The 27,015-nt window shown below is 43.5% G+C and overlaps 1 protein-coding gene across 4 annotated transcripts in view; it reads right to left on the minus strand.

Moving 5' to 3' along the window:
• Nucleotides 1-15,746: 15,746 nt before the first annotated feature.
• LOC147436520 (uncharacterized) overlaps nucleotides 15,747-27,015 on the minus strand; it is a 35,386-nt gene continuing 24,117 nt past the window's right edge. For 2 of the 4 annotated variants that reach the window (XM_086489392.1, XM_086489393.1), the window contains exons 2-16: nucleotides 21,055-21,102; nucleotides 19,326-19,419; nucleotides 19,092-19,242; nucleotides 18,837-19,017; nucleotides 18,561-18,750; nucleotides 18,287-18,470; nucleotides 18,097-18,198; nucleotides 17,670-17,996; nucleotides 17,496-17,579; nucleotides 17,252-17,410; nucleotides 17,090-17,173; nucleotides 16,870-17,004; nucleotides 16,667-16,785; nucleotides 16,417-16,592; nucleotides 15,747-16,314 (exon numbers count right to left, since the gene is read on the minus strand). In XM_086489392.1, the coding sequence (XP_086345518.1) occupies nucleotides 16,178-16,314; nucleotides 16,417-16,592; nucleotides 16,667-16,785; nucleotides 16,870-17,004; nucleotides 17,090-17,173; nucleotides 17,252-17,410; nucleotides 17,496-17,579; nucleotides 17,670-17,996; nucleotides 18,097-18,198; nucleotides 18,287-18,470; nucleotides 18,561-18,750; nucleotides 18,837-19,017; nucleotides 19,092-19,242; nucleotides 19,326-19,419; nucleotides 21,055-21,079 (2,148 nt within the window). In that variant the 5' untranslated portion in view covers nucleotides 21,080-21,102 and the 3' untranslated portion in view covers nucleotides 15,747-16,177. The remainder of the gene's footprint in view (nucleotides 16,315-16,416; nucleotides 16,593-16,666; nucleotides 16,786-16,869; nucleotides 17,005-17,089; nucleotides 17,174-17,251; nucleotides 17,411-17,495; nucleotides 17,580-17,669; nucleotides 17,997-18,096; nucleotides 18,199-18,286; nucleotides 18,471-18,560; nucleotides 18,751-18,836; nucleotides 19,018-19,091; nucleotides 19,243-19,325; nucleotides 19,420-21,054; nucleotides 21,103-27,015) is intronic. The other 2 variants (XM_086489394.1, XM_086489395.1) reach the window with 1 other exon arrangement.

Genomic DNA, 27,015 nt, shown 5'->3' on the forward strand with positions numbered 1-27,015 from the left:
ACTTAGCATACTTGGCTATATGTAGAAACAACCCTCCGTTAAGGTGGTTTCACAGCACTTGTCATCCCAACAAATCTGTACTGAGTACCCGACAACTTCTGGCCACTGAAATTGTTCCTGATACGGTGTGCTCCAAATGGTCTAATAAACGAATGCGACCAGCACGTAGGGACTTTGTTGCTACACATCATTAAGAATTAGGCGCCAGTGTCAATCCCAGAGACTCATATTCACCACATGCGGAATATGTCTCAAATAAGGATGGCCGAAAAAACGACATCCATCAAGTACAAGATGTACTTGTGTGTGGAGGAACTACAAAACACTCCACGACAAGAGTGAGAGGGACCCTCATTAGCTTGCTCCACACTGGCTAAACCGAACTCCTTGAGTTCCTAGACCATGTTGTATCCCATGTGACAACATGTGCCAAATTGAACCCTACAAGTAGATTCGTAACAGCATAAGACAGAAAGATAGATTGGACACTTGGCCCAAAATACTTTGTGCCAACATGCCCTTGGCATGGCTCTGTAACATTCAAGCGTACTTAGAAGTCTTGAAAGACCAAGCAAAGCATACTAAAAATGGAATAACACCAAATCAATAGATGCGTACCTGAAGATTTGAACGTAATGCACACTTACCTGTATTCAAATGGAGAGGAGCACGTCCCCTACCTGAAAAAACAAACAGCATTGCACTGGGAACCGTGGGTGTTGCCTTTGCAATCAAGCCCTTGGATGAGAATCTACATTGGCAAACCCCTTGGTAAGACTCTTTGTAGAAACTGCTAACGGTAACCAACATAGTCAACCATGTACAGAATGATTGGAACCAACTTGAAAAGTGCGTCCGTCCGCTACTGCGTGTGGTAGATTGCGGAATTCTTTCCTTGAAAGTATAACTGGGAGAGATCAACTGTGATCCTCAATGCAGATCAAACTATGATCCTTAATGCCTATGGGGTGATGTAACAATCACCCGCCGGGTCTTACCCCAAAACTATATGTCCATAGACACATCGTAGTGCTATAGAGAGAGCAAGAAATCCACACAAGTGAACTGCCGAGCTCTTATGGACAGCCATGCTGTCACAACTGATTGTTGCGTCTATACTCCGTGGTAGAGATCAGCTTGTGTGAGTTTAAGATTATCAAAAACTCACTTGAGCGTCGCACTAAAAACATGTAGTGCAAAAATGACAACCTAAACATCCGGAATGACAAGATGCTTGCTTGTCAATTAATGTCAATGGGTACTCTACTAGGTAGAGCTGTTCGATCTTGAGAACAATCATCCAAGGAATACCGACAAGTGGATATGACCCTAGATTTAACAATGGTTCTTAGCCAGCGTGTGTGGCTCATAGCCCTCATGGACATTAGTGTTCAATCGTCGAACCGATGAAGACTAATGTGGATGGCATCTTGTCCAATTTCTAGCTGAGAGTTAGAGCATCTTGGCTCATTAGGACAAGGTAACTGTCTGAAATGACTTCACTTGCAGAATAAGCTGCTCATTGATATCCTTGACACTAGCAAGGAAAGTGTCCATATCATCTTCCTCATGCATAATCTTCGACTCCAGCTCTTTACGCAGCAAAGCAATTTTAGCCTCATTGCGGCTTGCATAAAGACCTGCTAAAATATCCCAAGCCTGTTTTGCAGATTTTGCTGAACGGATGTGAGGAACAATGGTGCACTTCACAGACAACGCAATCAATGCATGAGCCTGCGCATCCTTAACATCCCAACGAGCTTGTTCTATCGTAGGCAAAACAACTCTAACAGTTGCAATCCTTGTAGCAAGACCTGCAACATCCTCAACATCGCCTACATCCTCAGAACCAGGACGTACATCAATGCCTTGCACAATGTTCCAGACACCCTTTGACACAAGAACATGTTGCATCATATAAGCCCACATAGGGTAGTTGTCCCCATCCAACCTGTCCTCAGCAGCAAACATCTTGAACACATCTGTGTTGTTGTTGTCAGTCATTGTAAATGATGCACCTGATGTGAAAACTACCCGAAAATAGGAGAAACGGAGCGGGAACAACCTGTGCTATATAGCACAAACCGTAGAAGACTATAAGGCACCTATTATGCAAAAAACGGAACTGATAGAAATTCTGCACAAAATGACGAAATAGCCTGTGCAGTACTGCCTGTAGTGGAAACGGAGGCCGAAATGAGCCCACACACATCACTACCACATGTATATGGTAACAGTCGACTTCTTTTTTGTTATACCACCACGGTTTTTCAGCACAAAGCTATTTCTGTGAACCACGGCTTCAATCTACGATTCTTGCATTGAAATTTTTCTCGTTTAGGGTATGCTATGAGCACACACTTTTGGGAAATTTCTCCATATGCCTGCAGGATATTTTAGGCCAAATTTGATCGCAACAACCATGGATATGATCTACATTTGAGCGAGTTTTTCTTTCGACATCTCCAAACAGTTGATTACAACATGATGACCAGGTTAGACCATATCCAGTTTTGTTTATTTTTCCATGTTTACACATTAGTTGGAAAATATTGTCGGTTGTGTAAAGCAAAGTGCTTTGCCAATTTTACATGAATCAAGGCTTCTCCCTTGTGCCAAGGTACTGCGCAATGACTTGGCATCACGGGCAGCAACACACAAGTTTGGGGAACTGGCAAAATAGGAATATCACTCATAGAATCCCTACCATTACATCTGTGCAAGGCACTTATGGTTTTGGATCTCCCGTTTGAAGCCATCACTCTTGCCAAGGGCTTACAACTCTGCATGCAAGGCATGTTAGCCCAGTGAAATGAAATCCATCACTTCTTGGTTTATGCTTCCGCTATAACACCAGACACTTTGTCAAGACCAAGATAAGTTTTGGATTGTTTAACATGCTTATTAATTGCTGTCAACACACAACAAAGGAACCTAAAATTTGGACTTCATTCCTAGGCAAAGTGCCAATGCTAAGTCATTCTCATACAATCACGACCCCTGCACGGTAGGTAGCTCAAAATGTGTGTGTCTTTTTTTACCCTCTCTTGGTGAGAGAGTCATACCAAAAAATTGTGGAATGCATATATGATAATATACAAGTCAGGCATAAGATGCATCACACACAGATTGAGCACACACTCTAGAAATTTAAGGAAAGTTACTCAGTCCAACAATGCTTCTGCTGGCAGTACTTCGTCTGGCAATTATGGTGATAAGGGCAAAAAGAAGATGCGTTGCCATTATTGTAAAGCCAATGATCACTTGATCAAGTCGTGTCCTAAGTTGAAGGCCAAAGAGGCTAAGAAGAAAGAGGGTGGTTCCACTGCAAATGCTGGTTCCACTACAAATGCAGCCATTGTTGAGTCTTCTGTGAAAGGAGACTGTGTTGCTGATGTTGATGTAGAATGGGCGTTTAGCGCATAGTGCACTTACAATCCTGATGTCCATGATGCATGCTTGTCAGTTGCTGTAGATTCACATGTGTGGTATTTCGACAGTGGTGCTACAAAGCACATTACCTCACATCGTGAATTGTTTACCTCTCTTGAGTCTGTCCCTCATGGGAATTCAGTCACTTGTGCCAACAACGCCTCTTATCCAGTTCACGGAGTTGGAAAGATTGTGCTCACTGCTGCTAATGGCAGTTCCTTCACACTTGTTGATGCACTTTATGTACCTGGGATCAAGAAGAATCTCTTGTCTGTATCCGCACTTGCTAGACTTGGACTTGTAGTCAAATTTGTGGATGACAGATGTACAGTTCATGATCTCAGTTTTGGTGATGAAATTGTTGCATCTGGGCTTTTGTGTCGTGGGTTGTATAAGCTCACTTTGTATGAAAAGTGTGGACAAAATTTTGCAAATGTTGTTGCAGATTCAAGGGCTATTTCAAATGCAAAACTTTGGCATGCACGTTTTGGTCATTTGAAGTTTGCCAGTTTGCTGCGTTTGCAGAAATCTGATATGGTTGCTTCTTTGCCACCTCTTGAAGCACCTGTCAAACATGTTTGTGAAGGCTGTATTTGGGTAAGATGCAGCGTTCTAAGTTTCCAAAGGATGGTTCAGTTCGGGCCACATGCAGGTTGCAGCTTGTGCATAGTGATGTTTGTGGGCCCATGCAAACTCCGTCCTTGGGCAATTACCTGTACTTCGTGAATTTCATTGATGATTACTCCAGGCATGCATGGGTATTTCCGCTTAAAGAAAAGTCTGAAGTTTTTATGTGCTTCAAACGATTTCTGGCTATGGCTGAAAATGTCTCGAAATGTACTATGGGCACCCTCCGTTCTAATCGAGGGGGGGAGTATATGTCTCATGAATTTAATGCATTTCTGGCTAAGCAAAATTGTGTTGCTGAGAGGAAAAACAGGTCACTGACGAAAATGGCACGATGTATGGTCAAAAGTCAAGCTTTGCCGCATTGTTTTTGGCTTGAGGCCATCATGTGTGCCACTTATGTACTTAACAGGTGTCCTACGAAAGCTTTGCAGTCTATTACTCCATATGAAGCATGGCATGATAGAAAGCCTTCTATTGAGCACATGCGTGTTTTTGGCTATTTGGCATATGCTTTGGTGACAGGTGACACAAGTGCAGCGCAAAAAATTGGATGATAAGGCTGTCAAATGTATTTTTGTTGGTTATAGTGCTGAAAGCAAAGGTTACAGGTTGTATCATCCGCAAACAAAACGTATTCTGGTTTCTCGGGATGTAGTGTTTGTGGAAGATTTTGTTCAGCCCTTGCTGTCATGTACTAGAAGCAGTAATGTAAGCTCACAGGACATTTATGGCACTTTGTTGCCTCTTTTCAGTGGTGGAAATACGAATGTAAGTTCCAAAGAGGAAACTGTACAGCCTATGGGGGTTACTGAAAATGTTCTAGATCAGACTATTACTGATGCAGATGTACATGATGTACTTGATGAGGAAAGGGCTGAAAATGAGCAGGCTAGAGGTATGCCAAAATGGCTAGTGCACACTTTGCGTGACAGTAAATTGGATGCACCTTTGTCTAGTCGTGCTCATTCAGGCTCTCGCCATGCATCTTATGCATCAGATTGTTATGCTTTGGCTGTGTCTAGCTTATATGATGTTGAGGAGCCTCTAACTTTTGATGAAGCACAAAATTCAGAAAATTGGATGGCTGCCATGCAATCAGAATATGATGCACTTATAGAAAATGACACATGGAATTTATGTGATTTGCCTCCTGGCAAAAAGGCCATTGGTACGAAGTGGGTTTACAAGTTGAAACGCAAGCCGGATGGTGAGATCGATCGCCATAAGGCTCGACTTGTTGCAAAGGGTTATGCACACCAAAAAGGCATAGATTATGAAGAAACTTTTGCTCCCACTTGTCGTATGACTACTGTGCGTTTTCTATGTGCATTGGCAGCTCATTTTGGTTGGGATGTACATCAATCAGAGATTGTTACTGCTTTCTTGAATGGTGACATATTTGAGGAAGTTTATGTAACGCAGCCTCGCGGTTTTGTCATAAAAGGACAAGAGGACAAAGTGTGCAAATGTAACAAGGCTTTGTATGGGTTGAAGCAATCTCCTCGTGCTTGGTATGAGAAAGCTGACACTCATTTGGTCAAACAAGGCTTTCGTAAGTGTCCAACAGAAAGCACATTGTATGTAAAGCGTGAGGGTGATGTACTTCTCATTGTGGTTCTTTATGTTGATGATTTGCTGATCACTGGACCAAATGAGAGACATATTGCTGAATTTAAGGCTGATTTGAATGCTACTTTCAAGATGAAAGATTTGGGGTTGTTGCATCATTATTTGGGTATACAGTTTAAGCAGTGTGATGGTGGTATTGCCTTGTGTCAGAAAAGTTACATAGAGACATTGCTATGTAAGTTTGGACTTGAGGATTGCAAACCTATTGCCACTCCCATGGAAACAGGTTTGAAGTTGAGTCTACATGATGCTGGTGATCCTGCTGATGTCACTCTTTACCAAATTGTTGTTGGCTGCCTCATTTATGTATGCAACACGAGGCCAGATATTCAGTTTGCAGTCTCACAGGTCAGCAGATTTATGCATAGCCCAGGGTCTAAGCATTGGCAGGCTGTCAAGAGGATTTTCCGCTACCTTAGTGGCACTTTACATCTTGGCTTGTTTTATCCCAAGGGGGGATCATTGCCGCCAGACCTACATGCTTTTTCGGACTCAGATTGGGCTGGTTGTTTTGACACGCGAGTGTCCACAAGTGGTTTTTGTTTCATGCTTGGCAGTTCATGTATATCATGGTTGAGCAAGAAGCAACCTATTGTGGCCACTTCCAGTTGTGAGGCTGAGTACAGGGCAGTCTTCACAGCTACGGTTGAGTGTGTATGGCTCAGACGCCTTATGGCTGATTTGGGTGTTGGACAGGACACTGCCAACACTATCTACACTGACAGTCAGAGTGCATTGGCAGTTGCAAGGAACCTAGTTTTTCATGCTCGCACAAAGCACATTGAGGTGCATTACCACTATGTCAGGGAGAGGCTCTCAGCAGGAGAGATCAGCTTGGCTTATGTGCCAACACAGGACAACCTTGCAGATCTTTTCACAAAGGCATTGTCTCGTGAGAAGCTTGAAGCTTTCCGCAAAGCTTTGGGCTTACTCCCCTTTGTGGACTGATCTTGTCCTCAGGGCATGGCACTTCCCTTTACTCATGTGCCAGCTCTTGTTCACCGCATCACTCCAGGGGGGATTTGTTACCATATACATGTGGTAGTGATGTGTGTGAACACACTAGGACCGCCGGGGCATTTTTTCCCTCTTTAGGAGGTTTTTTCCCCTGTGCATTGTATATACGCCCATCACTCTAGGGCTATCCATCTTTCCATTGCACACTAAGTAACACACTCTCTATTGTGTGCCTTGAGCTTCCTTCACCTTCTCCAAGCTGTGTGTGTTTCTCTGCAACCCTAATTCCAACATCGACCTTGTCGAGCAATGTCTATGGAAATTAACCAGTACTGTGTGGTAAGCCTCCTCCGTCAGCGTATAGAAACCGTTACAAGGAGTTGGCTAAACATGTGAAGTCTCAATACAAAAATTGAGCAATTATGAAAGTCGTGCTTCACATAAATACTTCTATGCTCATAGCAAACAGATATTCTTGCCAATTTACAGAGAGAAAAAAAAAGAAGTCGACCTTGTCGAGCATTTACTGATAATCGACCTTGTTGAATTGGCTTCATGTACTGAAAAGCGGAAAAAACTTGCAAAATATGTACTGTGTACTTGCTTGGTTTGATTACGTTGTCCTTGATATATACGTAAATATTTTCGTTGACATATATGTAGATAGGGATCCTTGCTTCCCCCAAGAACATCAAATAAAGCATAAACGAGGAAGGAAATAAAAAATAAAAAATAAAGTAGTCGGCCATGCCAACATCTGTACCGTACCAATTGCAGGCATGACCTGTACTTTCCTGAATGCAATTGGATGACAGTCCCAATTGGTAGCAACCTCGCAATCGTTAACCATTCGTTAACCCTTTGTGTACGTTTTGCATGAAAACTTTAGTCAAATACAAAAATTGTAAACCTTATTGAGATGCGTACCTCCCTTGCGTCAAATTTATGCAGTGGCATTTGGAAGAATCGTCCAATCCTATGACAAGGTGGTCGCTTTCACGATCGATGTACTTTGCATGCCTTGAATGTTTCTTGCCTTTGATATGTGTTGTGAATTTCAAAGTTTTACAAGAAATTCTGCATGCGAAAAATCCGTACTGCTCCGTCGTTTGCTCACCCCCCATACGGTGGCTTGGTGTGGTGCTGTGCACGGAGAACGAAGAGGTGAAAAGGGGGGGTTAGCCCGTGGGCACCCTCCCTTGGCTTTTAATTTTATTGCCCTAAGGCCAAAGCGTTTGGGCGCTTGAGTGTGAAAAAAAACGAGCTCCAGGCATGGCGATGGCGCAGCTAAGTGCCGCGAGAGAGAGAGAGAGAGAGAGAGAGAGAGAGAGAGAGAGAGAGAGAGAGAGAGAGAGAGAGAGAGAGAGAGAGAGAGAGAGAGAGAGAGAGAGAGAGAGAGAGAATTTTCTACGTGTTGTAGTGCCGACCAGGGCTCGCCACTGTGACGTGAAGTATTCCCCAGCCCCTCGCGCTCAAGATGAGCCCACCATCGCGGTATTTGGCTGTGGTCATTGTTCTCTCCCCTCTTGCCGCAAGCGGCCCTGCACACAAGCCAAGCTCGCGCCTTCGACTTGCCCGCCTGAGTTGAACGCTTCTCCATGCCTTCCCTTGGTGCATGCACATGCAAACATGCAAAAGGTGAGGTCCACGACCCCCTTGGTCCAGACCCCCTTGCTTTGATACCAATATACCTAGGGAACTGAGACCTAGGATCCTCCTCCCTACCGCCCCTTATATAGGCCTAGCTCCTAGCTCTTGCCCTAAGCGGATCCCCAGTCCACACTGGTCCAGTCAAGGCCCTTGGCCTAGGTCCCTGACCCCCTAGGTTGGGCCTTGCCCCATAGGACCCTTGTCCTAACATTAACCAAATATGGGTAAGTTGGACCAAATTGGGTCATAACTTGAGAAACTAGGAAAACTAGAGAGAAACTTGTTCAAACTTGAAAATCACTCCACCAATGTATTAGGATATGCTAAAGGAAAGTTTCACTCCAAATGACTGATGAACATGGACCATGATCCATGAGCCCCTACAAGCTTTCCAATCAAAAATCATACCCTCAGGTCCCCAATGCCAAAGATTAACCAACCCTAGATTTTCAAGTCATTTGAACTTCAAAACCCTTGCCAAAATGCCAGAGTTCTCCAGCTCTAAGAAAATTTGCAAAAATTGACGCAAATCTCCCACCAATGATCCAAATTCAAAAATAAGTAAACCATAGCATCCCCAAAGCATTCTTTATCATATGGTATCATCAGAAGTTCAATATGTGTTTCAACATGGATCGCGATCCATCACCCCCTGAGGCAAAATTGACATGTAGCATCATGAACTAGCTGTAGTTGTCCTACATGCATTGGTGAAGTTTGGTTTTGTTTGGACTTGTTTGGATCAAGTTATGCCACCGGAAAAAACTTTTGGGAGTATAGTTTGTAGCTTTTAGTTATCTTTTTACGTTAAAATATTTGTTTAAGCGGTTTTTAATTGTCAATCAATCTAACTGAACTCTTTACTAATGCAAGAAAGAGCGATCTAGACCTTGTTGTTACAGGGGAGAAGCAAGGTATGAGGATAGATGAGGAGTGTGCTTGCATGGCGTCCTCACAATAGACACCTCTATGTGTTGAGAGATAGTAAGATGCCGAGTTCAATAGTGATAACTGCCATCGGCATTAGATGGAATTTTGTTGTATTTTAATAGGTTGATCATTTACACACCTCTACATGTTGAGAGATATTAGGACGATGAGTTCGATAGTGCTGCCTACCATCGGCATTAGATAGAATTTTGTTGTATTTTAACAGGTTGATCATTTACACGCATTGACATTGTATTTATACATGTAGATCTATATATTCAGTCTGCTTCAACTGATTCTTGTCTATTTGTATAGTGTCAAGTTTATCTAGCTTTTAATCATCCATATTCAATCTGCTTCAATTGTTTTTATTGTCTATTTGTGTAATGTCAGGTTTATCTAAGTTTTAACCATCATTATTTAGTCTGCTTCAGTTGTTTTTGTTTATTTGTATAGTGTCAAGTAGAAAAAAAAAACATGTGGTGATCATCCATGCTTTCAATTTTGTTTGGGCACAAATACTTTGTTCAACGGCGGCAGTCATCTTTTGTTGTAGGGTATGTAGAACACTCCCAAGTGTAAACTATCCACTTCAAATTGATGTGTTTTTCTTTGTTGTTGTGCATGATTTACGTGGGCATGTGTATGTGTAAATGGCGTATGTGTATGTGTGCATGTATGATGTGTGTATGTGTGTCAATTGCACGAGAGAGAGAGAGAGAGAGAGAACTTAACAGCTGGGAGCTCCCCTATTTTGACCTAAAAACAAATATTTCCTAGTGTCGCTAAAGGGGCGCCTAGCCAGTAAAATATATGGTATCGCTTAAGCAATGTATATATAATTGTTTATGCAACAATTGTATGTCGTTTAAGCGATGCATTTGGCAATGCTAACCATGTCATGTATGCAATAGGACCATAGTGATGCGTGTAGTGATGCAAAAAAGTTTTCCTATCGAAAAAGCCTCCTAGTAGTGAGCACTTTTTGAAAGTATAAAAGACACTTTCTAGTAGTGCATTAAAGCACTTTCCAACATGCCAAGAGCCACTTTCAAGCAGTTAGTGATTTAGAAAGGAAAAGGTTTCGTGTGTGAGAGAGAGAGAGAGAGAGAGAGAGGAGGAGGAGTATTTTAACGTCGTAGGAAACTATTCAAAGAGACCTTAAAGATCTATCCGATGAGGAGAGTTGAACTCAAGACTTGTTATTCAAGAGGGAAATGGCATAACTAGTCTACCACACTTGGGTGAGAGAAAGGTTATACCATTTTTCTCTTTTATTAGCGTACACACGCACCCACACACACACACCCCTGAGAAGAGTAGTACTTTAACATCGTAGGAAACTATCCCAAGAGACCTTAACGATCTATCCGACGAGGAGAATTGAGAGAGAGAGAGAGAGAGAGAGAGAGAGAGAGAGAGAGAACTCTTATCTTTTATATGTTATGCAATTCCCGCACTGCTTAAGAGTCCTCTTTCTTCTTCTTCTGCAATAATGTAAAAGGGCCTTCTCTCAACCCCTCTATCTATGTTGGTTGCATATAAGCCATCATCCAATCACTTCCCACTCTTGTCTATGGCCCACTACCTTCTTCAAACTCTCTTCTGCCCTATGTTGGTGTTCAACCCTATTGACGTCAAAAGAATAGTTTACAATATTAAAAATTCAAAAATGAAATTCATAGAGAACACATTTGACCTACCAAGACTCTTGGTACCTGTTCACAACATGTTAAGTGAAAGATCAAATGCTACCCCCGACACTTGATAGGTGCATAAGCACTATGTACAAATGGCTTCAAGGGGACCATTTTCAAGGCAAATAGGGAAGAGAAATAGAGAGGAAAGGAGCAAAAAGTGGTTATTTACAAGAATTTAGCATTTCTTATCAAGTAATATGTTTTGTTGACTTTTTTAAAATATATAAACACTTGCAAGTTTTTAACATTTATGATTATTTTTATATTGATAAAATTTTATCTTCTTGTGGGCTTTATTGTTAACTTTGGCATGCTGTGGAATTTATTTTCTTGTGGACTTTATTGTTTGGTAAGATCGCATGCAAGTTACAAACTTGCTCACAACCCGCAACTTGCAACTGCTAAGTTCACATGCAAGGAACAGCCTGCAGTGCTACGAGCTCTCTTTAGCTTGCAAGATGACGTTCCGAGAATCGATTCGCTAGCAGCGGAGTAAATCGTGTCTTGCTTCTGGCTGCGACTCCACTCCTCCCCATGCACATGAAGCCAGGCTGCAATTGGTTGGCACCCAGTTCTCATTTTTTTCTGGAATTCATTCAGGAGAACCAAAAAGGCTCTCAACCAGTTGACAACGAGTTGCAAACCACTCTCCCACTGAACTGGCTCATACACGACTGCAAGAGCAACCCCGCAATCAAAAAGCTAGGCTCATCAAATGCACTCTCTCTAATGCGCAAAGTTCACAACTGGTTGGCAACAACTGCTAACCACTCCCCCATGTGAACTGGCTCATACACGACTGCGAGAGCAAATCAAATACACTCTCTTAGCCCACGCACATGCAGCCCATCGTAGGCCCACCAACAGCAGTGCACGCCACCGTGCTTTCCACCGCTTGCATCGGAACGTCAGAGCTACTGCCTTGCCGATCATAGCGGTGAAGAGCTGTTTGCGTGGCGGGAAGCAAACTGACTCGTTTGCAAGCTCTGACGTTAATGCCCAACATTTCCTTGGGGCAAACCGCTCTGCATGTGCGCAAGAAACCGGTGGCCTCTGCTTTGCTCTTCTTCAACCGAGACAAGTGCATGTGCGCAAGCTATCTAATGTGCAAAGTTCCACAATTTTTTTTCTGGAATTCATCCATGGAAACCAAAGAGGTTCACAACTGGTTGGCAACAAGCCGCTCACCACTCCCATGTGAACTGGCTCATACACGACTACAAGAACAACCACATAAACAAAAGGCTAGTCTGGTATTGCTAATTAAATGGAGACTCTCTCTCATGCAACTTGAGCTCTTGCCACCCCTTGGGTCCCAATCCCCAAACATGAGAGAGAGAGAGAGAGAGAGAGAGAGAGAGAGCTGAGTTTTAAACATCCTAGGAACAATCCCAGGAGACATCAAAGACCTATCCAATGAGTGTGTGTGTGTGTGTGTGTGTGTGTGTGTGTGAGAGAGAGAGAGAGATGAAATGAAATGAAATGTTATATTATCGTCTTCAAAAGGCCAAAATGACCTATGAGACCAGAGCGTTACAATGTGATGGATCTGATACAAAGTAAGAGTAGCAAAATGAATTAACAAAAGGATGAGATATAAATACTATGAAATCCTAAGCTTGTAGGTGTGAAATAAACAGCTAGCCGCGATAGCTAAACCACAAGTCACAAGAGATCCACCATTGGTCGCTAGCGGATCTCATCAATCTCTTCCATGGTCAGCAATTTGACCGGGCGTCGTGCATGTCGAGCCTAAGTGATCCAGATCCTCTGATGTAGCCTCCGTCGATGCTACGTAGTCTTCCGCATTCATGGGCATCTGGATCTATATATGCTCATTAAACGACAACCCCCGCACTGGTCACCTGAAAAAAAAAATCCGAGAAAAAGATCCTTCTATTAGTTAATGAAAACTGCCCATAGGGCTACAATCACCTCTGCAAGAGGGCTACAACAATCATGATGGGGACTCTCCCAATGAAAAAACAGTATATGTACAGTGAGGCTAAATCAAGAGATGGGAGGAGGGAAGAGCCACACAGGTGGACAGTAGTGCCATCTGAGCACACCCTGGACCATAGTGAAGAAAGGCCCAGGACGCCAAAGTCAATAAAGCCTCTCTGCGCTCCCGCATGCAGCCAGAGCTGCCCTGGAGTCTCTCAAACTGTCCTTTGAGAGTATGGATCAGCTCTAGCCAAAGATCCCGAACAGTCTCTGTTGGTGGTACTGGCGAGCCTCGAAGATGCGGAAGCAACGGGCCCGCCAGATGAACAAGAGTGTTAGGCCGTTGATGAGCTCCCAACACTCCTCTCTCTCATTGCACCACTCCTGTGGAGTAAGCTCTGTAGCTGGCTGGAGTGTAGGTCGACCCCCTTGCATCACTATCATCCTGCTGGTGGAGGATAGCTCAAACTGAAGTGCCGAGCCAGTGAGAGTAGACCAAGCAGTTGCTCCCTATGTGTACTGCCGAGCAATGGAAAGAGTTGGCATTAGTCAAAGAACACCAAGCCACACCTGCTGTGCCAAAGGACAGCCCCAAAGACAATGACGCTGACTCTCCACAAGATGGTCACAAGCTGCACATGTGGCCGAGAGACCACAATGTACAAGCCAACTCCCAACTGCTGTAGCTCGGTGTGCCACCGGCCATTGGAACAAAGTGACTCGCCTCGGCTGTCTGGAGTCCCACAACCTCTCCCAAACAGCTGCCAAGAACTCATCTATGAGACCCTCCTCTTGCCAATGAGGTGTTGCAACAGGACGAGCCTCGTTGCCAGTATGTGATGTCCCAGTCGAACAGTGTACTGAAAGAAAGGGATGCCTGGATGGTCTGCTAAGGAGAAAGGGTCCCTCCAAAGCCACTCTCCAGGATCCCACTGGATCCCACTGGACTCGTGTCAGTGCAATCTCCACTGGCCAATCTCAAGAGTTGCTGGGTCGGGATCTATGACACAAGTCCTCCCACACATGCCCACCACTCGGATCCTATGAAAACAACACTCTGCCACCTGTGGAACCTCTACTGCAACTCTGTGTAAACGTCCCTCACCCTGTAGCTCGAAGAACAGGGAGGGTATAGTCTCTGAGCAAGCCCGAACTGAGATGAGAACCTCCAGTCGCGTGAAGGCTCCCATCCATCTGGGCGCTACTACCTCTCAAGAGGTGTGAGCCACTCAGCTGGTACTGCCTCTGAGATGTCCTAACACATGCTCTGTATCCCTCTCATGCCTTGTAGCTGAATGTCCTGAAGCTCCTCTGACAAGCTTGGAAACTGTAACCAGTCACCTACAGGACCCTCTGCCATGGGACCCCAAGAAACATGCGGCCAACCAAGTGGCCTCTCTAAGTGCTAACCATGGGGTTCCAAACAAGGGGCTGCCTCAGACGCTCTTCTGTGCAAGTAGGCTGATGCTGCTCCGGGCCTCTCCGTAGTTGCTCCCAAGATCGGAGCAGACTCACAGCGAAGCGGTCCTCCAGTCTCTTGCTCAAGCCAACTCTACGCATCTCTGTGAAAATCCATCCAATCGAGGGTCGCCAGGGGCCTCGAGCCTGAGGCACCCTAGCACTAAGCCGTTGAAGCAAGAACTCCTTCCAAGGCTCCTCACCTGGAAGAAGTCCTCTTAACGATAAACTTCCCAAGAAGGGCTCTCCTCTGCTGTGTTGGGTCTATGATCCCCAACCCTCCCTGAGAACAAGGAAGAGTGATGACTTGCCATGTCACTTTGGCCCGGGCTATTTGAGTATCACCCCCTGACCAAAGGAAGTTCCTGATCAGCCTCTCTACCTGGCTGATACAAGAACTCGAGAAGATCCAATAAGAAGTGATGTACCGCATAGTAGCCAACAACACCTGGTTGGCCACTACAACTCTGCCTGCCAAAGAAAGTCCTACGGAGCTCCAATGTAACAACTTCCTCCTGATAGATAGGAGGGGGGGAGCAATCTGCTGCTCAGGAGACGAGTCCAAACCAACCTGACAGCCCAAGTACCGAACTGCAGTCCCTAGGGAAATCCACATGAAACCCTCACCTGGTATCCAATCGGACGTAGGAGCACTACCAACCGAGAAAGCCACTGTCTTTCTCCAATTGATCAGTGCGCCAGATGCACAACAGAAAGTCTCAAGAGCCTGCTCACACCTGTGAAGGTTGGCCTCTTGGCCATCCAAGTACAAGCCTGAGTCGTCTACAAACTCAGCGTCCAATGGCTCCTCCCCGAATAGGGAGCGCTAAGCCCCGTAAACCAACCTGCTGTGAAACCCGAAACCTGCTCATCGCCTCAGCATAGAACAGAAAGAGGAAGGGGGCAAGAGGGCAGCCCTGTCTGATCGAACGTGTGAGCATGAAACGATCACCTCTACCTCCTGACAAAAGTACCTGACTGCCCGTTTGTACAAAGCTGACACCCTCTGATCCAAGCATTTGAGAAGCCCATCCTGCGTAGAGTGCACCACCAAAAAATCCCAGTCAACTCTATCGTAGGACTTCTCAAAATCGAGAAGAAGAATCACCAGATCCTCACCACAGAGCCGCGCGAGGACAGAAGACTCCCAAAAAGTAAAGATGTTGTTAAGGATACTACGCTCCTTGACAAAACCTGTCACCTGAAAATTGAGAAGCACATGACCGGAAACAAATGCAAGAATGAGGTGCAGGCCTTTGGCAAAACCACTCGGTCTTCGCACACTGCAATATATCAACAGCATAACAAACTACACTATTTATGTGCCTCAAAAGTAACATGGACAGACTCAACCACATTACTCTATCGCACTTAGAAAAACATTACAGCAAAGTGCCAATACGACCCTTCAACATAAACCGCTCCAGCAGATTGCTTTGTTCATATTACAGAATCAGTAAACAGAGATTTACATTAGAAGGGGGCGGGGGTGTGCGGAGCATGTAGAAACATTACAGCGAAGTGATATATACGGAAGGGCGCACGGGGGAAATGGAAACGGGGGGGGGGGGGGGGGGGGGGCTCAAATGGCAAACTATAAACCAATTTTTTACGACGACCAAACAGCAAGAGAAGATGCTTTCAGTGAGCATCTGTTTACAACTGCAACCCTTGGCTTTTTCAAGGTGACTGGCATGGAAATTCGAAAACCGATCCCATCTGTGATGGACCACATGAGACTTAGAATAGCAGCTTAAATACTGCCCTTTCAACTCGAAAGCTGTCCTCTCTGGACCATCCCCAAGCATTTGCAAGTTCTCATTCGTCACAGATATGCTTTTATCACATCAGCCACCTTTGCAGATCTTTTTAGCTGCTGACTGACGACCCTTGCTTGTGGTGGCAGGTCCTCGTTTCAAACGCCTCAAAACAGGGGGCTTCACCAGCTTGCTTTTCATGTTATCATCACTTGCATCGCTCAATTCTGAAGGCAGAAGGAAGATTTAGAAGCTGCATACAAAGGAAAAAACAAGAACCTTCCCAAAAACGAAGGTGAAATGAAAGATGCAAAAGATTGCTTTGGCACCTTTTGTGCTCAATGTGGAATTGCAAGCTGTTGTAGAATGCTCCATGTCTTCCTTCTCTTGAAGGCAAGGGCCAACCCCTGCGTAAGTCCTTGTTGCACCCACCGTGACCACCCCAGCATCTGCTTCACACTCAGGATCCATGCAAGAGCCTCTGAAAGGTGGCATATAGCAAAACCTGCACACAAACCATGACCTTAAGCTTACTCTAAAACCTTGGAAACCCACCATTACAATGACAAAAAAAATTACCATTCGTCTGGTAATTCTTTGTCTTCAATGCCAACCTCCAAAATCCTCCATTTTAGGCACCGATTGCATTGGACCCAACTATGATCCGGTGTATAAACAGCATTCTCATCCTTTCTACCCTGAAAGATAACACTCTCAATGTCAAAAAAAAAAGATAGCTTTATCTTTGAAGGGTGAATTACTAGGGTGAAACTGAAGCCCACCACTGTAAGGCGGTCATAATTTTCATCCCAATAGCTGTCAGCCATGGTTGCCAACCAGTCTTCCAGATGGGCATAGGCTACACAATCCTGGAAACCTTGCTTATTGTTAAGGACACCAACTCCATCTTCAGACCTCTGCTACATACCAGACCGTAAGCTGCCACAAAGTAGAGACTACAACATCCTACTCTTGTTGATATCACATGAAAGCTAGTCTTACCATGACATCTGTTACATCAATAACACCTATTACGCCACGCCCCACGTCCGCTGAGTGTAACATTGCACCTACCCGCTTGTATGCCTGAAATCAATGTTACCCACTGAATTTGCAACACTGAAAATACTAAGGACAGCAATCTGCAACACCAACATTTACTACCTCAATAAGCCTTCCATGCCAATAGAGGAATATTCCACAGTTACCAACGTCCCTTTCAGCTTGGCTGCGTCCAAGCGTGAGCTCCACCTTTTTTCCCAAAACTATATCCTTCAAGACTTTGGTCTTGTTCAAAGATTTATGCAAGCGTCGAGTTCTCACCTTCACAAAATTTTGACAATATGGATTGCTTGAATCACAATCATTGACAAATGTTTATCTAAGGACATACAATACATTCTTATACCAGTGTTCCCTGTATATAAATCTTCATCTTTGGCTCCAAAAACATCACTTCCAAGTATGCGTGGAGAGAATAATCTAAGGGCACCTGCACTCAGACAATGAATCTAGTTGCAGTGCTTGACCGTAACACCAAATTATGATTAGTTCGTAGTCACAGGGGACCAAAAATCCATACCGACTTCGTCATTTGACTCGGACGTGTGCGTACACGCCTTGAGCGAATCCAAATGTCACGTTTAAGCCTACGCTCTGACTCAGTTCCTTTTGGATCCCATTCCAAGGCATAATTGGCTCCCCAGCGATCCAAGTTAAAAACACACACAATGGTTCCAGTGTGCTCTCCAAAAGCCGCAAATCTAGATCCAATACTATACTCATTGAAAGGTGAATAGTCTTTCACCGCCTTCAGTCTAGCCTCTGCTTCTGCCTGGCTGTGAGCTTTCAAGTCAAATTCCATCCAGCCACCCTCCTTCCTGTATGTGATTACGGGTATTTCAACTTCCTGCAAAATTGTGATCTGTCAAATGCTTCTACCCAGATTTGAGATTCTGTGGCAAGCCCCATTAGAGTTGAAATTGATCAGCAAGTTTGTCACTATTCACCTCGTTGCCTTTGTTGTAGGTTTGAGAAAGGAAGGCAATTGAGCGTGTTTCTGCACTCTGTGTCAGAACAACAACATCCTTGCCTAGTCTCATTGATCCTGTCTGTAAGTAAGATTTAATGCATGTAAGCGATCCGCTCTACACGTTTCCTGTTTCAAACATAAGGACTGCAACTTCAGCAAACAAATACCTTGAAACCTACACCGAAACGTCCAATAAGATTCTCGTCATCTTCATCAGGTTTTTTGTGTCCAAAGGAGATCATTCTCAGGATTTCAGCATGCGTCATACCTGTCCCATTGTCCCTTACTGAAAGGACCGGTATAGGACTGTTTGCTGATTTTAAAAACTCCTGATCTATTGATATATCTAATCTGCTTACGCATGGTGATCATACAAGCATGAGAAATAAATCTAAGAAATGCACAATTTCAAATGGCAAAACAGAAGGTCTTGAATATCACCTGCTTGCTTTTGCATCGCGAGCATTATCAATGAGTTCAGCTAGAGCTCCAAATATCCATGAGGCATGATTTTGACCTAACGTCTCCAAGTAACTTGGATGCGTCTGGGCAAAACTTGAGGACTTGATTTTTTCCTGGATAACAGCAGCAGGTACAGGTGCTGGCGCAGGGGCCAATATGGGTACAGCAGCTGACGGGATAGATTAAAGGACCTAATTAATCAATAGCAAATACAAATAGGAACCTACACTCAAGCGCTTCAAAGAAAAGATATACCATTTTGAGCATAATTCACACCAAATGTATTCACCACTGGTTCTATAGGAACATAGGAACAAGCAGGTACAAAATTCCTCCGCAGCCGATAGCTAACGACGACTGCTTGCTTTGAGATGACCTCAGCAGCTGCAGGTGGATTGATCAAGAGTTCCCATCCTGCTATGGTTATGTAAGCAACCTACAAAACAGAAAAATTTATTTACCAGTAATGTAGCACAAGATTGCTAGAACTAACTCTCAAAAATGTCCCACCTTACGATAGGTCAGTAAAAATGTTAAGAACCTCTTCCACTCAGCTACACGAGCTGGATTTGCTCCTAAAGGAGATATTTGGAAGGATGGTAGCACATTAAGAGGACAAATAGTCTCCGTTTCAAGCTTTTCAATTGTCAACTGTGAAGGCCTGTTCAACATCATATGCCAATTATGAGAAATCAACTTCACGTGCATGACTCCAAGAGCATGACAGCTAACGCAAATACTTACAACGGAAAAGGAACTCTGTAGCTTTGGATGTCAGAAATGGGTTTGTTATCTTTCAAAAGTATTCCTCTCCAACTCAGGTTCCCTGTGGCAAATTCTACATTAGAGAGCAACAAACCATAGATCATCAAAATATACCCTCCAGAAAACTAACACACGAGTTTATGAAAGATAGATTGTTATTTCTTGATGTTGTGTTGCATTCTAATATTGCAGTAGCATTAGAGCCAAAACCAGCTTAAAAGGGAATGTTTGCTAATTACTTTGATTAAGGAATAGGCAAATAGAATATTGACAAATGTACAAAAATATGGCATTGTTGTCTTAGTTGGTTTCAACTAAAATCACTAAATTGTCCTCTATTTTGTTAGAAGCCGCTAAATCAAATGATGTTTTGGCCATTTTTGTCAAAGGTAGCATAAAAACTTGGGCACAGAGCACAAGGGTATTTTTTATAGTTTTGAGAACTCAAAATCGTTTGAAGATTGGATGTCACCTAGCCCCTTACATGTGGATGGAGACCAATACGAACCATGGTGTTTGAAAAACATGAAATCTTCTGTTAAACGCACTGCAAACTAAACATTAAACAAGAAACATAAGCTAGAGATGTCTTTTCCATTATCCTCCATTTTTCAAATCTTCAGTTTTCTTGAAACTTTTCCCCTCCTCTAATCTATATTTTCTAAGTTTCAATGGCCTCTTCTCATTGCCCTTTCATAGCTTCTATTGTTTTCCATTATATGAGAGAGGATTGACTTTGGAAACCTATGCCTTTTCGTGTAAGTGTAGATGATTAGGTAACCATGCTTTCAGCTTGTAAAGATGGACACAGGGTGAACAGTACCAAACAAGATGAAGTACATAAACACCAGAAAGCCCGTATCCTTGCATTCAAAGTGACAGACAATAACTGAAGTACAAAAACACCAGAAAGCCCATATCCTTGCATTCAAAGAGACAGACATTAACTGGCTATGCAGAGTACATGTTTACTTGGCCAAGAACATATTGGTGTTAACCTAGATCAGTATCCACGTCTACCTTCATAATATAAGGAAACCATGTTCATTTTCATACTGTATCCAATAAACAAGAATGGTTTTTCCAATAATCTTATTTAATGTTTTTTTGCAGATGTCTTTCCATCTGCAGTTGTGGAGTAGCGACCTATAGAAAGCTTGCGTGGCACATTCAAAGCACTTCATAACAGAATTGCAAAAGTAACATATGCAAACAAACCACCTTCATTTTACAAAACAATTGGTTTATTTTTATATTTTGGAAAATATAAGATTTCAACGAAAGAAGGTGCTCTCCGCAATAATTCTAATTTCTATGTTACACAATAAGAATGCAGGCCAAACGTTATATCCAAAGGAGAAGCAAAGAAACATGACATATAAAGAAGTAAATTCTTGTGATACATATCCAAAGCTAAAACCTTAAGGCCACACCAATTAAAATACATGAAATTATTTGAGACGTCCTTAAGTTCCCAGATTTATACTATTTTCATACCGAATGAAAAAGTACATGCAACTATATATTTCAAAATTGATCATAAAAGAATTGGAGAAACTTGCAATTAATCTACTCCTATTTGACAAAGACCGAGAGCTAGATATAGGCCTAGACTTGGATTCAACAACACACAACCCCTATAGCCACGTTTTCAACAACCATGAACTCTTTGAACGCTAGAGTTACAAGTCTTGCATCACAAACCAACCTGTCGATCTTGCTGTTGAATCCATAAGCCCAAAAATTGATCATAAACCTACATAAAGCCAATGTAAAACTTCAGCTGAAACACAAAGGCGGTATTTGCCAAAATCGTTTCATTAACAAATTAGCCCTTAATTAATAGATACACTTGATTTGGCCCCAAACATTGATTCTTGTGATAATCCAGCATACAAATGACACTTTATTGTACCCATTTCTCTCAAGGCAATTGATGGCAAGTCTAAGCAAGCAAAACACGATAGCAATCAATTTGTGCAATGAACATATCCGATTAAATTAAAACAACACACAAAGCACTAAATATAAATAAGGTGAAATTTGAGTTTCAAAAGAGGAGCTAAAACAAAAAGATGCAATGTCACAATGGTAGAGAGAGCAGAGTGGTCCACAAAGGAGGGCTAAGATCTATATGAAAATACGCGTGTGTGTGTGTGTAGAGAGAGAGAGAGAGAGAGAACTCTTTATGAAAGTCTTTCCTTTTCATCCTTCCATTAGTTAAGAAAATTGCCCGATGGGCTACAACCTGCCCCTACTAGAGAGAGCTAAATCAAGTCCCCATCGGGAGACTCTCCCGATGAGAAAGAAAGTTATGTACAATGACACTTAGATTAAGAGATGGGAGGAGGAAAGGACGACACTCATGGGCGGTACTGCTATCTAGGCGCTCCATGAACCATGGCAAAGAAGGGCCCTCATCACCAAAGTCGCAAGAAGGCCTCACGGCGCTCCCACATGTGGTCGGATCTCACCTAGAATCTCTCAAATTGTCCCCCGAGTGTATAGTCTCTGTTGGTGGGACAGGTCGAGCCTCGAAGATATAAAAGCATTGAGCTCTCGAGATGAACCTGTAAGGTGCAGCGGAATGAATGTTTGAACTTTGCTCAAGACGAGTGCTCCGAATTGTGCTCAAGGGTTCCTTTTACTTACGGAAGGGAGAGCCTTCAGTTCCTTTAGTGAGAGAATGCAATGGATACAAACAAAGTGAATGGACACTGTGAATGAAGGTGCATGAGACTGAGAGATAGAGAGAGAAGAGAATACGACACCAGAGACGTTGTAAAACCCTCCTCCGAAGGCCCCACTCTCGTCGGCGAGAGTGGTCTACTATTGATTGCAAAAACGGGTACAAACTGAATGCATGTGACTGATGCAAGTCTAGGCTAGATCGATGACGAGGACGGTGATGGCAAGACCGATCTACTGCTGAAATCTGCTACTCTTTATCTGCTATCCAAAACGCTAATGGGCTGAAATCTGCTGCTGCTGAACACGCAAAAGAAAACGCTGCCCTTGCTGGTTCTTATGGCTGAAAATCTGCGGTTCCTTGGGCTGAAAACTGATGGTCTTTATGGTTGAAAACTGATGGTATTTATGGCTGAAAACTGATGGTATTCATGGCTGAAAACTGATGTTGCTTTCTTGCTGAAAAACGCCAGCTAGAAGGGCAGGCGATCTGGGCTCCAAAACGCTAGGGTTGCAATCTGGAAACGCTAGGTGCTGGGAGCTTCTGCTAATGAACTTCTTGATAGAAAACGCTAGCTGACTGAGGTTGATGAGGGCGATGAAGCTTGAGGAAAAACGCTAGGTGTGGGGATGTCTTTGCTTGGAGAAAAGTCCACCAAGGGTCTTGCTGAGAAGTTGCCTGTTGAGCTTGGGCTCCTGCTGCCTCTTCTGCCATTTAGTGCTAGTCTAGGTTTACTTATATACATACTTACTCAATTTGCCCTACCTACTTTCCAACAAAAGTCACTTAAAAATAATAAGTGAAAAATGTCAAAAATAGGTAAATAGGCTAAATGCACTGGAAAATTCCCCTGAAGGATTTTGATGGATTCTGATGAGAATGCTTATGATCATGCTGTGTGCAACCAACAGATATGTATCTACACTAAGTGACTTGGCATGCACGGTCTACGAATAGACTCACAAAAGTGCAAGATCACTTCTAATCTAAACTGACTGGACTGACTGAACCCTACTCATGTTGTAGCTTGTCCACGGACACATAGGGTTGGATGTGTCACGTGACATCCCCTCCTTTTCAAAGTGAGGTACTGATACCGAACTGTATGGCGTCGAGGGAGATCGCCAATGGCATCCGGAATCCTGGAAGGGACTCTTCATCGGCCCACTCTGAACTTCATAAAGGTCTGCAACGTTTGCTTCTTCGAGAGCGACACAAAGTCTTCTGTGGCTCCTTCGATGCTTCAACTTCGTCGAGAGTCAAGCTTCTTTCTTCTTCAAGAATCTCCATGGCTGAAAATTTCTGAAACCATTTCCAACACAAAAACATGAACATACCCATTCCATGTAAAGTGACTGGAAAAAATCTCGTCTTCCTCAAAGACTATGCACGCAATGTAGATGAACAAAGAGACGGAGTGCCAAACCGTTCATCACACACACGCAAACAATAAGATCGAATCTTTCTCTTATGATCTAAAGCAATCAACTGTGGCAATTCACAACGGAAATGCCCATGCTTGGTGCTCAATACTTTCATGTGTTCTTTCCACAACTGTGTCATGTCAAGGAAGAGACATGGAATGTGACTTCCTTACATACATACTTTTCACCTTTTCATGAAAAATCCGCATACATTCGTGCTCATTCATGAGTGAAACGTGCTCAACGTACAATATATCATGCCTAGGAAAAGGGATCACATAAAGACGCTGACTAAAATGCAAGAAACGATCACGAATGAAACACTCTAACAATGTGTGCGTATCAATCATGCGAACACATAATACTTCCTGTAAGGGTTCTTTGGACCTCAACTCGAGAGCCAAGATCGATTCTTCCTGAGGGGGTTCTTTCTGAGAGGGTTCTTCCTGAGGGGGGTCTTTGGACCTCGACTCAAGAGCCAAGATCGGTTCTTCGTGATTGATCGAATCTACAACGAGGTTGGCTTCATTAGAAAAAGTATCAACTAACACATCATCCTTCTTGTAAAGGATCTTCATGCAACTCATCATACTTGTGAGAAATCACATCTTGATCATGTACATCATCATGCTTGTCATTGTCATCCAAATCGTCGTGCAAATCATTGGCATGCAAATCATCATGCTCATCATTATCATTCAATCCATCATACTTCTCATAATCATGCAAATCGTGTGTGTCATGCTTGGAAGAAGAAGGGACTGAGAGAGTCTCCTTCTCTTGAATCCGTTCAATCTTGTCCTGCACATTAGCAATGAGAGAGGGAGAATGAATAACTTCCTCTCCACAAATGACAATGGGAGAGTCACTCTTGGCATTGAGAGTGAAAGTGTTAGCCTCCCAATCAATGAGAGGGTTATGCTCACGAAACCATCAAATGCCCAAAATCATATCACATCCTACGAGAGGAGAGACAAAAAAAATTCTACGGAAAGCAGTTTGTTGAATTGTAAACAACGCACCAAGACACTCTTGCGTGATGAGAGTCCATACCGGGAACAAAGCCAGAGACCTCGAGAGGAGATTTCTGACTAACCTCTAGGCGGGCTCTCTCAATAAGAGAGCGACTAATCACATCATGCATACTACCTGGGTCAAACAATATGACAAATGTTAGGTGCAACGGAATGAATATTGCGCTTTGCTCAAGATGAGTGCTCCGAACTGTGCTCAAGGTTCCTTTTGTTCTTATGGAAGGTAGAGCCTTCCCTTCTTAATGAGAGAATGCTACGGTCACAAACAAAGTGAATGGACACTGTGCGTGCAAGTGTATGAGACTGAGAGATAGAGAGAAGAGAGATACGACACCAGAGACGTTGTAAAACCCTCCTCCGAAGGCCCCACTCTCGTCGGCAAGAGTGGTCTACTATTGATTACACAATCTGGTACAATGGTGATGCATGAGACTGATGCAAGTCTAGACTATGTCGGCGATGACGACGGGAACGACGAGACCGACACTAGGGTTGAAATCTGCAATCTTTTATCTGCTGTCCAAAAAAGCTATGGACTGAAATCTGCTAATCTTCTATCTGTTGAATTCTAACTCTATGTTGATGACGACGGTACGACAACGACGCGCTGAAAACGCGAATGCTAAAATCTGCATTTTTCGGGCGGAAACTGTAAACCTTGCGAAAACTGACCGTGCGGTGAGGAACTACTACGGGAAGGTGAGATCTACGAGGTTCGGAACTTGATCTGCGGATACTAACTGCTGAAAATTGAAAACGTTGATGTTCCTTGACTTTCCGTCGCGGTAAAGGTGCAAAACGTCGGGGCTGATCTGCAACAAAAAAGGCTAGGGCTGAATTTTGGTACTAACTGCTGAAAACTGAAAACGTTGATGTTCCTTGACTTTCCGTCGCGGTAAAGGTGCAAAACGTCGAGGCTGATCTGCAACAAAAAACGCTAGGGCTGAATTTTGGTTCTTCTATCGGGATTCTGCAAATGCAAAAACGCTAGGCTGATCTGCTATGTCTAACTGTTGCCGGGTTGATCTGCCATGCAAAACGCTGGGGCTGATCTGCAATGGAGAAAAATGCCAGGCTGTCCTTGGCTGAAAAGGCTAAGTCTCCTGTCCCGGGGGGGTTTGCTGAGAAGTTGCCTATTGAGCGTGGAGCTCTTGTTGCCTCTTCTGCCATTTCGTGCTAACTTTGGTTTGCTTATATATTTTCTTAGCGAAATTGCCCTACCTACTTTTGTTGGGAAGTCACTTAAATTAATAAGTGAAAAATGCCAAAAATAGGTAAAATAGGCTAAATGCACTGGAAAATTTCCTGACTGATTCTGATGGGAATGCTTATGGTTATGTTGTGTGCAACCAAAGGATATGCATCTATCCTAAGTGACTGGGCATGCACGGTCTACGAATAGACTCACAAAAAGTGCCAGATCACTTCGAAATCTAGACTGACTTGACTGAATGAACCTTGATCATGCTGTAGCTAGTCCACGGACACATCGGGTTGGATGTGTCACGTGACATCCCCTCCTTTTCAAAGTGAGGTACTGGTACTGAACTGTATGGCGTCCAGGGAGATCGCCAATAGCATCTGGAATCCTGGAAGGGACTCTTCGCCGGCCCACTCGGATGTGTGGGTCGTGCGGTACTTGAACTTCATAAAGGTCTGCAATGCTTGCTTCTTTGGGCCGCGCCGAAAGCGACACAAAGTCTTTTGTGGCTCCTTCAATGCTTCAACTTCGTCGAAAGTCATGCTTCTTTCTTCTTCAAGAATCTCCATGGCTGAAAATTCCTGAAACCATTTCCAACACAAAACAATGAACATACCCATTCCACGTAAAGTCAGTGGAAACAATCTTGTCTTCCTAAAAGACTGTGCATGCAATGTAGATGAACAAATAGACGAAGTTCCAAACCGTTCACCACACACACGCAAACAATGCGATCGAATCTTTCTCTTATGATCTAGAGCAATCAACTGTGGCAATTCACAACGGAAATGCACATGCTTGGTGCTCATTCTTTCATGTGCTCGTTCTTTGAATGTGTCATGCCAAAGAAGAGACATGGAATGTGACTTCCTTGAATGCATACTTTTCAACTTTTCATGAACAAACCGCATACGTTTGTGCTCATTCAAGAGTGAAACGTGCTCAACGTACAATATGTCATGCCTAGGAAAAGGGATCACATAAAGACGATGACTAAAATACAGGAAACGATCACGAATGAAACACTCGAACAATGCGTGCGTATCAATCATGCAAACACATAATACTTCCTATGAGAGTTCTTTGGACCTAGGCTCGAGAGCCAAGATCGCTTCTTCCTGAATGATCGAACCGTCCTGTGGGGGTTCTTTGGACCTCGACTCGAAAGCAAAGATCGGTTCTTCGTGATTGACCGAATCTACAACGAGATTAGCTTCGCTAGAAAAAGGATCCATTAACACATCATCCTTGTGAACAATCACATCATCTTCATGCAACTCATCATGCTTGTGAGAAATCGCATCTTGATCATGCAAATCAT

This window comes from Adiantum capillus-veneris, chromosome 18 (assembly GCF_014529385.1).
Source record: "Adiantum capillus-veneris isolate H3 chromosome 18, ASM1452938v2, whole genome shotgun sequence".
In the NCBI taxonomy this organism is placed as follows: Eukaryota; Viridiplantae; Streptophyta; class Polypodiopsida; order Polypodiales; family Pteridaceae; genus Adiantum; species Adiantum capillus-veneris.